This window comes from Saccostrea echinata, unplaced genomic scaffold (assembly GCF_033153115.1).
Source record: "Saccostrea echinata isolate AGI-Se365-2 ecotype Australia unplaced genomic scaffold, CSIRO_AGI_Sech_v1 ptg000054l, whole genome shotgun sequence".
Taxonomy (NCBI): Eukaryota; Metazoa; Mollusca; class Bivalvia; order Ostreida; family Ostreidae; genus Saccostrea; species Saccostrea echinata.
Genome location: NW_026889803.1, coordinates 24,275,853 through 24,292,858, shown reverse-complemented (window position 1 = coordinate 24,292,858; position 17,006 = coordinate 24,275,853). Strand labels below are relative to the sequence as shown.

General features: G+C 34.3%; 1 protein-coding gene across 1 annotated transcript in view; it reads right to left on the bottom strand.

Annotated features, from left to right (window-relative positions):
• Positions 1 to 17,006, bottom strand: part of LOC133206147 (vacuolar protein sorting-associated protein 53 homolog) — a 540,720-nt gene that overhangs the window by 195,110 nt on the left and 328,604 nt on the right. Inside the window, exons 11-12 of the mRNA XM_061342079.1 lie at positions 11,207 to 11,298; positions 6 to 248 (exon numbers count right to left, since the gene is read on the bottom strand). Coding sequence (XP_061198063.1) covers positions 6 to 248; positions 11,207 to 11,298 — 335 coding nt within the window. The remainder of the gene's footprint in view (positions 1 to 5; positions 249 to 11,206; positions 11,299 to 17,006) is intronic.

Below are 17,006 nucleotides of genomic sequence, written 5' to 3'. Positions count from 1 at the left end.
CTTACTTGGGTAGATTGTTAAGAAGGACTCTGTTGGCATATTCTCTAAGATATTTTTGAAATGTTCTTGTGAGATCAATCATAGGCTGACCATTGCTAAGCTGTGAGCACTGAACCATACATTTTTTGTAGAACACAAACAGGTCTGCACAACTGGGAAGTACATTGCTACTTTCATCTGTTGTTATTCTGGGAGTTCCATGCTGCCTCAAATCTTCCAAAAATCTGTTTATCAATTCTGCTAAATTCCTATAAAAAATTATTGAGTTTTTAAATCAAACTGTGGTAATAAACGTAAAAGAGAGCCATGCACCACAAAACTCACCTGAGTTACTAATGACCCTTCCTGTTCATCATCAGCAAATACTTTCTTCTGTACTCCTATGTAAATATTTGATTACCCATATGGCCCTACTCTAGCCCTGGGGGTCATGATTTAAACAAACTTCAATCTATACTACCTGAGGATGCCTCCATATAAATATTACTTATCATGGTTTTCTGTTCTTAAGAAGATTTTTTGAAAACAAATTCCAAGATATTCCCTTTATACAATATTGATTCCTATTTTGGCCCCCACCTAACCCCAGGGAGTTATGTATAAACTTGAATCTATACTACCTGAGGATGTTTCCCTATAAATATGACTAATCATGGCTTTGCTGTTCCTAAAAAGTTTTTTCACAATTTTTCCTATATATTCCTGTCAAACTTTGATTGTCCCTTGCTGCCCCACCCTACCCCCAGGGGGTCATGATTTTAACAAATTTGAATACTACCAAAATTGTGAAATTCATGGCCCCAGGGTCAGGTGTTCTGGAAATAGGATGAGGCTCTAATGATCATTTAGTGAAAATGCATCAATTCTTTAAATATCTTTTGTTCTTCTCCTGTAAATAAAGCAGAAAAACTAGGTGCATGGTCATTTATAAAAGATATCTTCCTATTGACCAGTTTCTAAATGTGATTTAATTTTAAATATCCCTAGATGTCTGTTAGCAACGATGACATCATGCACCTAGTCATAAACATTCTTTGACACCCTAAAAATGGCCTGCTTCTTTCATATCATCCTCCAAAACTCAAAAATCTATCTGAAAATAAGTTGTGTTATTTAATTTATACTGATTTTGTTTCAGCCAATCAGAGTTCTGAGTTTATGCTAACTTGACCATGTTTTCTTGTCTAGACCACTATCAAATCTTTATATTTTGAGTTCCAAAGCATTTCATCAAAAATATAAAAGTTTTGGCTTAGTATCAAGTAAACTACATTAAGGACAGATGATACCAAAAAAAAAATTGCCTGGATTGGTATATGTTTTTGGACCTATTTTGGTTGTAAATGATGCAAATATTAAATTTCTAATTTTTCAGAAATTGTAACTTCCTATGATGTTCAAAAGTCCACCTTTCTGCATTCATTCTGATAAATCAACACAACTTTTTGTCACCTTAAGGGAGCCGACTGGGGTTTTATTGTGTGAACACTACAATAGAGAAACTCTTTAATTTTATACCATACGGAACTTACATTGACTTCAGTGTACATGCCAAGTTTAGGGAAAATCTACTGTCTAGGTATTTTTGGGGACCGTCTCAAAATACAGGTACATTAACTATAGGATTATATGGGAAAGTGCCATTTTTTCGCACTTCAAAGCAAATTATACAAATTCTACTATATACTTTTTGCTCAAATTATAATATGTGATGAGTTATACTATATTGTACATTACTTGTAAGAAACACAAAATTCTAGTCTGGTTTCCAGTGGGGGCATCTCAAAATATCAAAATTTATGAAATTTTCCTGTTTTTATGGAGTACTACAAAATATAACAGATATAAAGGATTTGTACCAAAAAAAAAAAATGTGAGATTCTCAAATTTCTGTTTTCTAAATCTCAAGAGCTTATATTCTATACTTTTTTATAATAACATCACAAATACACTATTACAACGTCAATCTACCTATCGGTTGAAAAATCGTTTTAATAATCAGTTATATAAAATTGTAATTAGATTTTTTAACCTGTGATCTCTTAATTCTATTAAAGGATGATTTGACATATGGCCCCTGGTAAATTGACAAAAAATTAAGTGTCAAAATTTTACTCTAATTTTTGCATGCAACTAATCACTGATATGTTTACCCTTATGGAAAACTACTTTTAACAAAAATAGAAGTGTAATTTGGAAGATATAGATCTTTCATTTGGGTAGGGGTACCATGTTTACATCCGATTCCCATTGAATTTTGGCCCTGCCCCACTCTTTGAAGCTCTTAAAATATACGAGTGCAAGTAGGTACATTTTTCTCCTTTGGCTGGTCACTGTATTTTATTGAAATCTACTTATATGTGAAAGGAGAAAAATGTACCTAACTTCGCTCACATGTTCTTTTTTTTAAAAAATCGTAAAATCTAGCTGGCCTTTCCTAATATGACCAGATCGACGAAACTATTTTTCCTGACATAAGAATAAATTCATACGCTAATCGAGGCACTGGCCATACTTTCTAACTGACCAATCAGCTATATGAGATGCATTACGAGTGAGTACCACAAAAATACTATGGAAATTTTATGCTTGGAAAAAAGGCTTTTTACCTACTTTTCGATAAACAATTTTTTATGCATTTGATTCACAGATTAGGCACGGATCTACAATTTCCCAGCTCACAGTTACAAACAATTGATTTATAAATATACATAATTTAAGGTTTTGTAAAGCGTTTGGTGGGCAATTCACTAGGTCTACATGTATTCCTGAGTATCAGTGAATACAAGTTTCATGTGCATTTCTTGATCCAGAACGGTAAATGCTGAGGTTCAATGCATATTAATATGTATAAACAGCCTTGGCTGACCATTAAAAATTTGAAATATGGTAGAGATAATGTGTAAATTGACCTAAACCACGTGTCTGTGATAAAATGTAAAAATGTAGTAAACGACAGCATGTTTTGTCGTTCTGTCGTCAGATTGGACAATTGTTCTCGGTAAGCGACTATGTGCGAAATAATAACAATAGCCATATAAGGTAAATTTCTCGGACATGCATATCCCTCTATTGTACCAAGACCAGCCTATTCTCTTTTCAGAAAAGAAGATATTGTCACAAACCTGGCCGAATGTTGCTGTCATAGGGTCTAAAAAATCATAGATAATGCAGTAATCCTTATAATTAAAATGTGTCGGAACTATTGAAACTATTCAAAAGGCGTCGTATTTATTCACTCATGTTTGAAAACTATCAAAATCGTTGTAGATTAAATATAATTCGTCGTAGAAAAAGAGGCCCCAGATAGCAGTTATGTCACATCATCCTTTAGTAATTTTCTGAAAATAGTTGCTTCAAAAGAGTAAATACGCTTCATTTTACTATGATACACGAAGTATTGTGCAATGGAAACCCCAGTCGCCCCCCTTAAATTGCATTATTGTGAAACTGAATTTAAAATTAAAATGTATCCTTTATTTATTTTACTTAAATAAACATAACTTTACCTGTTTTTTGATAAAATTTGTATCATCTATCCTTAACAGTCAATTTACTCATCACACAGACACACAAGTAGTTGTATGTGCTTGCAAGATGACTTTCATTCTGCACATCTCCACAACATGCCTATTAACCCTAAAAATGTTTCAGCTTAATTCAAAAAAATTAAATATGCTGCTTTTGTGCTGTAACATTGCTGCATTTGGGCTACTGCATCCTCATGGAAACATAGTTGTAAAATTCAATTGAGATCAAGAGAAATTTAAGGTTGGCCTAATAGGTCAATTTATTTAAACAACATTTTGTCAGACTACCAACTTTCAAATTGTATGCCACATTGTATTGTTGGACAGAAGGAAAAAGATTGTTTAAAAGAGGGGGATTGTTTGTCATATGAAGCTTGGGATAGAATTGATATTTTAACAAAAGATAAAGATTCCATATCTGGTAAGTACAATATATATTAAGCTTGAGTTTCTGCCTTTTAAAATATATGAGTTTTCAGTATGATTTGAACAAAGTTGCATCTACAATAACCAAGGATGCTTACATACTCTGTATTTCTTTGACAAACTGTGGCTTTTTTCCCTTCAAGTTTGAACTTTTGTTGTGGTCCCACCCTACCCCCAGGGGTCATGATTTGAACAAATCTGAATCTACACTATCTGAGGATGCTCCCATATAAATAAGATCAATCATGGCTTTGCTGTTCTTGAGAGGAAGATTTTTTTTTTTTTAAATTTCCTATGTATTCCTATGTATAACTTTGATCATCAATTGTGGCCCCACCCTATCCCTAGGGGGTCATGATTTCAACAAACATGAATTTACACTACCTTAGAATACTTCTGAAAAATTAATAACAAATCATGGTTTTGCTGTTCTTGAGAAGATGATTTTTCTTATATATATACTCATGACCGATATAAAAATTTGATTGTCCATTGTAGCCCCACCCTACCCCGGGGGTCATGATTTGAACCAAAATGAATCTACCATACCTGAGGATGCTTCCATATAAATATGACCAATCATGGCTTTGCTGTTCTTGAGAAGAAGATTTAAAAGATTTTTCCTATATACTCCTATGTAAAACTTTGATCGTCCATTGTGGCCCAACACTACACCCAGGAGTCATGATTTGAACAAACTTGAATCTACACTACTGAGGATGCTTCCATATTAATATGACTTATAATCACTTTGCTATTCTTAAGGAGAAGATTTTTCAAGATTTTTTCCCCTATATATACCTATGTAAAACTTTGATCCCCCATTGTGGCCCCATCCTACCCAAAGGGGGTCATAATTTGAACAAAATTGAATTTACACTATATGGGGATGCTTCCATATTTATGAGACTAATAATGGCTTTGCTGTTCTTAGGAAGAAGATTTTTCAAGATCTTTTTCCTATAGTCAAACCTCATTATCTCAAACTAAATGGGACCGAGAAAGAACTTCATGATATCCAAGTATTCGAGATATACTTAAAGATACTTAAAGAATAAGGGAACTGGACTTCCAAATCACTTCGACATATCCAGGGTATTTGAGATATCAGTGTTCAAGATAGTGAAGTTCAACTGTATATTATTTAAAACTTTGATCCCCCATTGTGGCCCCACCCTAAACCGGGGGGGGGGGGGGGTCTTGATTTGAAGGATCTGAGTATGCTTCCATATCAATATGACTAAACATGGCTTTGGTCTTCTTCAGTATAAGATTTTTGAAGACTTCTCCCAATAAATTCCTACATGTATGTAAAACTTGGATCCCCCATTGTGGCCCCACCCTACCCCCGGGGTCATGATTTGAACAAATTTTAATCTACACTATGTAAAGAAGGTTTCATATAAGTTTCAATTTTTTTGGCCAAGTGGATCTTGAGAAGAAGATTTTTAAAAGATAAAACAAAATTTTCTCTATTTCTTAATTATCTCCCCTTGAAAGAGGGCGTGGCACTTCATTTGAATAAATTTGAATCCCCTTCACTTAAGGATGCTTTGTGGCAAGTTTGGTTAAAATTGGCCCAGTGGTTCTTGAGAAAAAGTTGAAAATGTGAAAAGTTTACAGATGAACAGACAAACAGATGGACGGCGGACAAAATGAGATCAGAAAAGCTCACTTAAGCTTTCAGCTCAGGTGAGCTATAAAGAACCCTGCCTCATCTGCATTTAAGATGTCACAAGGGTTGTAGTAAATGTAGTTGCTGAGTAGTGTTTTGAGGTACATTTCTTTCCATTCCAACGTTGGTTCACTCTGGGTGTTAACAGATCAAGATTCTCTGCATACTTTTTTAAAAGTTATGCCATGTGTCTAACCTATCAGAGGACCACTTAAACGTCAATTCTCCCAACTGAGAAGTAAACTGCTCAGCCTTTGCCTGAAGCAAGGGGCCTAATATAGGCAAATTTCTATCTCTAGGCCTGATTTAAACCAATGTAGAATTGCTTATTCAGTGTCTTTATGAATGGCTAAATGCATTTTTTACATTGAAGTCCAACAGTCAAAATCGTCCGGATAGGTGAAGGGTCCGGTTACCTTGATTCTAGCTATAAAGCCATTGGCAATAGTGAAGAATGCTGCTTTTTTGATATATTTTATTGTTTTAATATTTTGATATATATATTAGCACTACTAAATAACAGTTGCTTAAATAAAACAAAAAAGTTCATTAAATCTAATGTTGTTTATGTAGCCATATTAATGCTATCCTCTAATGAATGAACTTCCCCTAGCCATTTGTCTGTAGAGCTGGTAGAAAACTAGATGTGTCATAATGCCACAAATGCCCCTGAGGCAGCCAAAATTTCAAATGCCATATTTAGTTATAAATATGTTTGCACAAAAGATCCCTACAAAAGTTAGAGAGCAAAAACTGAAAAAATTCTTATTTTTTTCTAAGTTCAAGAGGGATAACTCTGTCAAAAATCATTGAAGCATGACTAAATTCAAATTTTACCTGTATTTTCTGGTAAATTACCTGCATATGCAATTCCAACCTTGTACATATATCCCTACAAAAGTCAGAAAGCCGAAAATGAAATTTTTAAATTTTTTTTCTAAGTTCAAGAGAGATAACTCTGTCAAAAATCATTGGACCAACCCCAAATTCAAAATTGACCTGCGTATTTTTATGACGTATCCGTATGTCAAATTTGAGTTGAATGTGGGAAACTGTTGCCGAGATAATGAACCGAAAGTCAATGATGACGGAATGATAGAATGATTGAACAGGGTAAAACTAAATGCCCCCAGCCATTTTATGGTGGGGGCATTAAAAAAATACCTGAGCAAACTGTCAGTAGAGTCTTCTTTTAATATGAACTCTTTCATCCATGCTTAATGTGAATGCACATGTATACCTACACTAATCACCTCAACCAAGATGGCATTAATGTTTGTGTATTTATAAGTGTCATCAAACTTCAGAATCCATTTTGTGGAGTCTTGTCTATAAATAGCAATACAAAAAACCAGGGACCTATATACTAATATATAGGTCCTTGATATATAAAACCAATCTTATGACTTTATTCTAACAGTTTGTTTGTTTAACGTTTTTCACTAATATGGAGACGCCACCACTTGCCGTGGAGAGCTACAAATTTTGACCTTTACTCAGCACTCAGGGCCATTGAGCAGTGAGGGATCTTTTTCGTACCAACACCTACTGCGACATAGGATCTCGGTTTAAATGGTCTCATCCGAAGGACCAGTTTCCACGTCCCACAGTGGGATTGGAACCCGCACAAACCATGGAACCATGGGCCATGGAACCCGGATAAACTCCTTACTCCACAACTTTAGAGCAAATGCTCTAACCACTGCGCCAGGCGGGTGACTATTGTAACAGTAAATAAAATATATTTGCAGACTACAAAAAAAAATATTGATACAGTTGAATTTTGGTATCTCAAACACTGATATCTTGAATACCATGGATATGTCAAATGATTTGGAAGTCCCAATCCCTTATTCTTTAAGTATTTTACTTCAGATATCTTGAATCCTTGGATATCTCGGAAGTTTTTTCTCGGTCCCATTGAGTTTGAGATGAGGTTTGACTGTATATAAAATGTTGGAGAAGCTAGAGCCTTGTGCGTATCAACCTATAATTAATCTTGAAGCGAGTTATTGGTAACAGGTCACAGGTGATTGTCTTTTAAAACAAACAGCCAGGCCAGTGTTTTTACAGTGTTTAGCAGAACTTTGAACTTCTTTGCTATTGCCGACTTTGACTCTTTGCCTTGATCAACTTTAGTGATTGCCTGGAATTTTGTCTCAATGCTGTATACTTTTATTTTTTTTTAATGCCAACAGCAGATAATCTAACTATCCCCCTAGTTGTGTACCGGGTCTTTCATTAGATTGCTTTTCTGCCATAATGGTGTGTACTGATGATTGTAAATTCTGCACGCTCTTATAAAAGAAAAATAAATTCAAACTGCATATCAAATTATAGATTTTTGCTTCACTTTGATGTTTATAGTTGGATATGCATAATCTATGCAAGCGCATACATATATTACACATAGCATTAAATAGTGATTATCAAGATAAACATATCCCAGCCACAAAACAATTAACGTGTCATCCATTCGAATGCATTAAATTAATACACACAATCCTTAGCTTGCATAATTAAAATCAATGTAAGCCATACATACAGACACCTTATATAATTATCTTGCTATTATCTTTTGATCACAGGAACACAAGCAACCCGTGCGTGACAGACAGGTGGATGTTATCAATAGAGCATTCGGTTTACCTAACAGACTTGATCATCAGAGGGGGAAATTATCCTGACTTCAAGATAACATGTGTAATTTTAATGAATGGGTAAACAATTTCACTTCAAGATAATCAGGCTATTCTACGTTACCGTGTTCGACATAGAGGGGTTCATTTTAATCAATTATAGAGCAAATTTTGTTGGGACCATGGCCTAACTTCATCATATCCGGGGTTTTCGAGATATCTGTGTTCAAGATTTCAAAGTTTAGCACCGTTCACAGTAGCTCAGTCGGTAGAGCACTGGCTCTGTGATCGGGAGGTCGTGAGTTCGAATCTCAGCCACAACTTAAGTCAATAAAAAATGGGTAGCAACTATGTCTTCGCCCTGCGCTTGGCACTTTGAAGTGAAAGTTGCAGGTCCTTCGGATGAGACCTTAAAGGTGCTTGGACACAGATTTGAAGTTAATATTTTCTCAAATTTTCTGTAGAATTTCATGACTTATATGTTGCTATAGCATTTCATACTAAAATATAATAAAAATCTTATTTCATCTCGTAGTTATTGAAACTTCAAATTTCTGAACGTGTTTGATTGACACATCCTTGCACTTTCACAAATTTTAATTTTATTCTTAATACTTAAGAAAAGTGGCAATTTTGTTGTGTATTAATGAAAAATATTGAAACTATAATCCAGAAAATTCAGAGTAGAAATGTTCGAAAGCAAAACCCACTCACAGTATTGTCAGTCCGTGCTCAGTGGTGTGTGCAGACTTTAACAATTGAACAAACCCGGTGAATCGTAAATATTAACAATAACAGAGCTCGTGCCCTGTTTACAAAAACAGTTTACGTTTCACGGGTGTATTTAATTTGTTAAACTCTGTACATAACACTGAGCACGGGCTGACGATATTAGTGAGGGGGTTTGCTTTCGCACATTTCTACTCTGAATTTTCTGGATTATAGATGTAATGTTTTTCATTAATACACAACAAAATCGCTTCTTTTCTTAAATGTTAAGGATAAAGATAAAATTTGTGAAAGTGCAAGGATGTGTTAATCAAACGCGTCCAGGAATTCGTAGTTCCAATAATTTCCAGATAAAATAAGTTTTTAATTAAATTTTCGTGTGAAATGCTATTGCAATATATAAGTCGTGATATTATACAGAAAATTTGAAAAAATATTAACTTCAAATCTGTGTCTAAGCACCTTTAAAAACCAAGGCCCTGTGTCAGAGCAGGTGTTGGCACGTTAAAGATCCCTCACAGCTCAATGGCCCTAAGTGCCGCGTAAAGGTCAAAATTTGAAGCCCTTCACTGGTATGTGGTGACTTCTCTATGAGTGAAAAATTCTCAAATGGGACATAAAACAATACACAATCAATCAATCAAAGTTTAGCTGTACAATGGACATTTGCCTAGTAAGGCATTTAAATATATGTCACTTGCATAATGCTACAATAAAGTACATAAAGAGAATTCTCTAAAGTCTGTATATTTACTTGAGGTGATGCCTCTTGGCTACACAAACAACTTAGCTGCTTGCCACTTTGTAACACTTGGTACCAACACTTGCCTCTTGGGTATGCAAACAGCTTGGTAATATTTGTTACCAGCACTCGCCACTTGGCTACAAAATGTGGCTGGTTTGCCACTTGTCACAACTACAACATGTCCCCTAGTCACCCTGGCTCTCTGTAATCACTTGGTCACTTTGATTAAGTATAAAACAAATTTATACAGATTTTCACCAATTAGTCTATTGTATCCGTTACTTTAACTGAAAATCCCTGATCAACTGATAAAAATACACCACAGTATACACATAGTACAAATTGGCAATTTTGCTACTTGTATATAATCTTTATTTAAATCTTTTTAATGCTTTACAGGTAAGAATCTGACTTTGAGCGTGATTTGCTCATTTAAACCAAACATTTTTTTTTAAGTCTCTCTCTCTCTCTCTCTCTCTCTATATATATAATATTCTTTCATGAATTCTCTCTCATTCAAATAACCTGTTAATTAAATTACAGACAAGGATTTCTTGATTAATATAATTGAGCAAAGGGGAGTAACTCTTATTTGCTTCACTTATTACAATTTTGAACTCTGCTTGCCTTCTAGATACCCAGGAGCAGAGAAGAGACACATTTATTTATATTTATACATTTACATTATTTTATATTATTGCATTTAATTTGTTTGCTTAATACTCAAGGGCAGAAAAGAAGATTTTCAAAGCATTAAAGCATATTTGCTATATAATCAACAGGTCCCAACCTAAACACCAGAACCCCCAACCCAGGGGCCATGAAATTCACAATTTTGGAAGAGGCACCCTTGCTCATTATAACTATATGCACTTAGTTCACTATGCATTTAGTTTTTTGCTAAATACCCAGGAGCAGAGGAGAAGATTTTTAAAGAATTAATGCATTTTCACTATATATTCAACATAACCCTGCCCTAGCACCAGAACCCCTGGCCCTGGGGCCATGAATTTCACAAATTTATTAAAGGGCTCAGTGTTTATTACAATCAAGCCAATATATTGACTTCTTGAGTTCAAGAGTAAAGAAAAAGATTTTTAAAGATTTATATTAATTTGGATGGTTTAAGCCCCACCCCTCAAGACCTAGGGCATTAATTTCATAATTTTTGTTACACTTCTCCAATTTATGTTAAATGCTAAAATTGTTGAAATTGGTTCAGTGGTTCCAGAGATGAAGCTGAAAATGATCAAAAGTTAACGACCAATGGACGAAAAACAAAGATGAACAAAAACAGATAGAATAGGTCACCTGAGTGACTCAGGTGACCTAAAAATACTGACATAGAATTGTGACCCTCCTCTCATTTCTCTACAATGCTGTACAATCTACAAAAACAAAGTAGCCAGCATTGATCAGCTTATTACCTTTTTGAGTACCAACTGTCAGATGAAAAACTTACTTATCTTGTGAATCGATGTAAATATTTAGGTGGTGTTCAAAGCACTTAGAGATAATGCCAGTGAATGGAGAACCAGCTTGCTTAGCAGTGTCCTACAAAGAGATGATAAAAATGTTTAGAAATGACAGGGAAAAAATGTTGTAATTTTATACCATTCATTACAATATTCTATGCGAATGACTGTAACTTTACTGGCTCGAATGCACCATAAAATCTGGAAAAAAATTTCATTTAGACTTGATCCATTTTTTTTTCTTTTCTGAAATGTACCTTTAATTTCCTCTGAAAGGGAAATGTAACAAAAACATCTCTCCTTTAAGATGTACAACACAGTGGGGGAGATAACTCTTGCGATTTCAATTAAATGTTTAAACATGAATTTAAATCTGATATTAATAATAAAGCATCAAAATGATGAGCGATACAATCCCGAAGTATGAATTATAAATGTAAATTGAGATTAAGGGGCATGATTGTAATTTCTTTATGAGTACCAAAGTTTATCCTTGATTAATTTTTTGAATTAAACCCCTCCGCCTATTAAAACATAGGTTATCAAATATTACAGAGCTCATCTCAACGAATGTTGTCTTTAAGTAAGGCAAAGTCCCAAACTAATAATCTAGTAGTGTGCAACGTAGATGTAACATTTAAGCAATTTTGGTCTGATTGGGCTTGCAGTTACTTGGGAATGGACTAACCTGAAAACTTTAAACTAGTCACTCATCCAGAAAATGTAAGTCATATCCAGCATCTGAAGCAATTTTGAGTGTGTTCATCCCATGATGCATCATCCATGCAAGTTTGCTTAAGATAGCCCTTATAGTTTACTTAAACATGGTCACTCATGTGGAAAATGTAGGTCAGATACCGCATCTGAAGCAAGCCTGGTAGTGTGCAAAATTAGTATCATCCATGCAAGTTTGGTCAATATAGGGCTTAAAGTTACTTGAAAATGAGACCTGCTCCAAAAACTTTAACCTGGTCACTCATCCGGAAAATGTAGGTCAGATCCAGCAGCCGTAGCAAGTCTAGTAGTGTTGCATCCTTAAATGAATCATCCATGCAAGTTTGGTCAATATAGGGCTTATATTTTCTTGAAAATGAGACCTGCTCCAAAAACTTTAACCTGGTCACTCAACCATGAATTTATGTAGGTCAGATCCAGCATCCTTAGCAAGTCCAGTAGTGTGCATCCTTAGATGTATCATCCATGCAAGTTTGGTCAATATAGGGCTTATAGTTACTTGGAAATGAGACCTGTTCCAAGAACTTAAACCTGGTCACTCAACCAGAAAATGTCATACATGCCAACTTTCCCGATTTAGGCGGGATCCTCCCGATTTTACCCTTTGATCCCGCTCTCCCGATCGGGAAAGCAAAATTGCCCTAAAATCCCGATTTGAAAGAATTCACCCTAAAATTTCCGATTTTCAGAGTTTCCCTACCGCAATATTTTGTCAATCGGGATTAGAATATCAGACTTGTTTATTCAATGCACACAGATTAGTCCTTTGTTTATTTAACTCAGACAGAGGTGTTAATTAGCTACAGGAAATCACTTCTCGCTTGAACGCACACAGCTGTCCAGGTACAGGTAACATATAGCCTGGAGCAGTTAGGGGATTAAACTTTTCAGTCAGAAGGGGTATGCATAGTGAAACACATAGATTTAGGGGTTAATTAAATATCATTTTATTAAAAACAAAAATTAAATACAGTGATATGATAAACTATCAACAAAATCGGAATTAACACTGATTAATCCTTGTTGATCGTTACTTAAAAACGAAAGTAGAAAACAACAAAGCATAGCTGCTGATTTTATCTGCTTGTAATAAAAATATTGTAAATTTTACCGGTTAAAATGAGATAAAAATAATTTAGATGAAACAAAAAAGTCTTATACCTCAAGTACACTGAATCCCCCCCCTCCCCCCCCCCCCCCCCCATGTAATATGACAAGGGAATACCCACACGACACTGCCAGGATTAATATGAAAAAGTTCATCATGATTATAACAATTTTAATTTTTGTTTTGGATAGGGGGTATCCTTGTTATAAATAATTGATGATCTCAAGAGTAAATTCATTTCTTCAAATTGTTTTGTGTGTGTGATAAAATTAATCATCATGATGTCTACTTATTAATAGGGAATAAAATGACACTTCTATTTAAAGTACATACCACAAACAAATTTTCCTATCTCTCTCTCTCTCTCTCTCTCTGTCTCACACTCACACACTCACTCACACACACAATGCATTGCAATTTTTCAATATTTCTTTCAATTTAATGTCTAATAAGGAAATTCTAATTGTGTAAAATGTAAATATAGAATTTAACAAATGTTTCCCAGAAACTGTACAGTAACAAAACCTTATATATATATTTCTAAAACTTTGCAAAAAAATTTATTTGAACTGAAAGTTGTACATTTTCACCAAATTATGTGTCTTTTTCAAACATAATGTTGTTAAACTAAAGAGATATTTGAATTTTGGAAGGAAAAAAATTTGTTTGTATTAATTATTCTTAAATTGTATTAACAAGTGATATTGATATTATAAATTAAAAAAAAATGGGATAAACATTTATTTTCACGACAAAATGTCGCGAATTTAAAGCTTTGAAAATTGTCATCACGCGCAAAATCCCCCATGGGAATTTTCAAAAGTTGGCATGTATGAAATGTAGGTCAGATCCAGCATCTGAAGCAAGCATAGTAGTGTGCATCCTTAGTTGTTGTCATATAATATATTGAACCCCGTAATATTTTGAACCCGGGTTCAAAATATCGCTGCGAAATATTGAACCTCCCTATGAAATATTGATCCCAGTGTTTAAAAATTTTTGATCTAAAAATAATTTTTGAATGGTAAGATGGTAAGATGGGGTTCAAGATATGGCAGGGAAATGTTCAACCCCACAACATTTTATAAGGGGTAGAAAATATTATGGCTGAGAAGTTTTGAACCTCAATTTAAAGACTACTATGGAAAAGGAAGTGAAAGTATCTAACACCCGTCTCACACACACTAACTTTGATTTAATTGTTAGATCTCGGGGGTTGGGTATCTTTATATTAAAATTGTATTTTTTTTATATTTGTGCAATACCTAAAGAAGTGAGAGTAAAATAATATAATCAAAATATTGAAGTCTGAAATTACCACCAGGAAATTAAAAATAATTGTCTTTTACCATCAAACCCCAAATTTTCTACATCAAGTAACTAAAATAACTTGATATGTCTTATGGAAAAACAATTATGAAATATTTATTTCTTTGTCTTTTATCCCATCTCATAAGATATTTATTTTTTTTCATGATATTATTATTAAGGTCTTCCGTTTCCACAGAAGTCCTTATAGTGATTCCATTGTTTTTTATTAAGGTCTTCTGTTTTCACGGAAGACCTTATAGTGATTCTACTGTTTCTTATTAGGTTCATCAGTTCACCGTTTTCACGGAAGACCTTATAGTGATTCTACTGTTTCTTATTAAGGTCTTCCGTCTTCACGGAAGACCTTACAGTGATTCTACTGTTTCTTCTTCTTCTTCTTCTTCTTATTATTATTTTTTCCCCAAAAATTTTATTTTGTGCAGGCGATTTCTCGAAAACTATTCAGTGGTTTTGAATGAAATTTTCAAGAATTATGCTTCGTCAAATGAACTTCGTTCATCAGAAGGAAAATTTGGAAAACTCGCTTCCGGTGCCAAGCTATTGACAGTTTTCTGATTTTAAAATGAAATTTTGTCCCCCCTTTTTTTTCAAAAATGGTTTAAGATATAAACTGGAGAATTGTTAGAGAGGATAGATTATGATTTCTAGATGAGGGGAATTACCTTTTTGTGCATCGTCAGTACTTCTGGTCGTTACCGGATGCGAATTTAAAAAAGTCGAATTTTTAAACTTTTTTGTTTTTCTATATTTTTCTTTTATATTAGAAGGGTTAATAGAGGCTCTTCAGAAAATGCTTTATATATAATTTATTTTAGAATTGATCAATCCAAACTCTAGATATTCGCATTTCTAAATTTGAATCGGGTCCAAAATGGCTGCTGTCTTCGCAAACTCCCACAAGCAGGTCGGCACTCGAAGCTCCTCGGGTGGCTCATTCCTCGCATACTAACCTCAGACGTCAATTGTGTTCTACCATGTTGCTGATACAGTCATGTGATCTTAATTGAAATTTCTCCAAATGTTATACTTTTGAAGTCTGAGTTACTTTGAAGCACCCCAACACTATGTTTTGCTTTCAAAGACTACTTACATGATGTTGTGATCAGAACCAATATCCAAGGAAGAATTAGACAAGAGAAAAAAATGTTTGAAGAACTTTATGCAGAGTAAAATATGAAATGAGTTACAAGGCAGTTTCCGGCGGAGAAATGTAATCGATTTGATGCATATTTCTCCACCAATCACTTCCGAGGTTTGTATGGGGCATAGCGGAGTCAGTCAAGGATTGCCGATTGCAGGTTGGAGTTTATGGAGACAGCCAAGCCTCTTGTTGAACGAAACTACCATAAGGATCAATGAAATAAGAAGGAATTGTTGGATCTTTCAGATTACAAAATGGGTAATCTGTCTTTGAAAACATAAATACTCTGACCTCCAAATGCAATAAAATGAGTAATTTGTACGGTACATACAATAATATATAGGAGAATGGAGACCATTCAATAGAACATACATCTCAAAGAAAAGGCGCGAAGATTTACTCGTGACATAATGTATCATGACTTCTTTCATAGTAGAAAAATGGTCTGATGCAGAAGTGCAGAAAGAGATTACACGGACACATTTGTATGAAATACAGGTATATGGAATTGCATGGAATAAAAAATTGAATACACAAAGAATGAAGGAAGTAAATAGTATCATCAGTTCATCAGTAATAGATTATTTGTTATTGTTTAAACTCAAGTAACGAATTCCGATGTGAATCTGCTTGCACAAAATTTGTCTAGCCAGCTCTCATTCTATAATTCCGCACTATATAAAAAAAAAACTTTTAACCTCCCTGACGCTCGTTACTTCTGGCAATGATACAAAGTAAACATCAATGATGGCTGGTAAAATTGCGCTGGTGTAGTTGCTTCCATATTGAATTTTCACGAAGGCGATCTGGGTTTAATCGCGAATTTGTTTGCTTAAATTTACTTTTTCAACTTTATAAATGATGTCGAGTGTTTTTTTTTTGTTTTGTTTTTTTTCGTTTTTTTTTTTGTTTTTTTTTTTTTGTTAGAGATGATAGAACATGATTTCTAAATTGGCGAAGGGACCTTTTCATGCGTCATCGTTAGTTCTGGTCGCTTCCGGAAGCGAATTTAAAAAATTGGTTTTTCAGCTTCCATATATGCTGTTCAGACTAAAAATGTCTAGAGTAATGTCAAATATCTTTGTAAAATTCACTTCCGGTCGCGTGTTTTCCTCTCCTCAAAATGAGAAGTTGTGTGGGCAACATCTCGGAAACACTAACAGATTATGAAACCAAACTTTTATGAGAAACAGATCTTAAGATGTAGGCAAAAACATTTGGGTTAAGAGCGTCAGCCGTCACTTCCGGTCGTCACAGGAAGTGATCAAAGAAAACGAAAATTTCAACTTTTCTTTTTTTAATTGAAAATTGCATCACTTTATTGCATCTTTTTCGCAGATTCGAAAGATGTTGGTCCCACCGGAAACAAATACGACAACTTCCGGATAGAAGAGAAAAACTAAATAATTTGAGTTTTTTAATTTCCCGTAAATATTCTTTATAGATAAAGTATTTGAAATGAATTTAAATG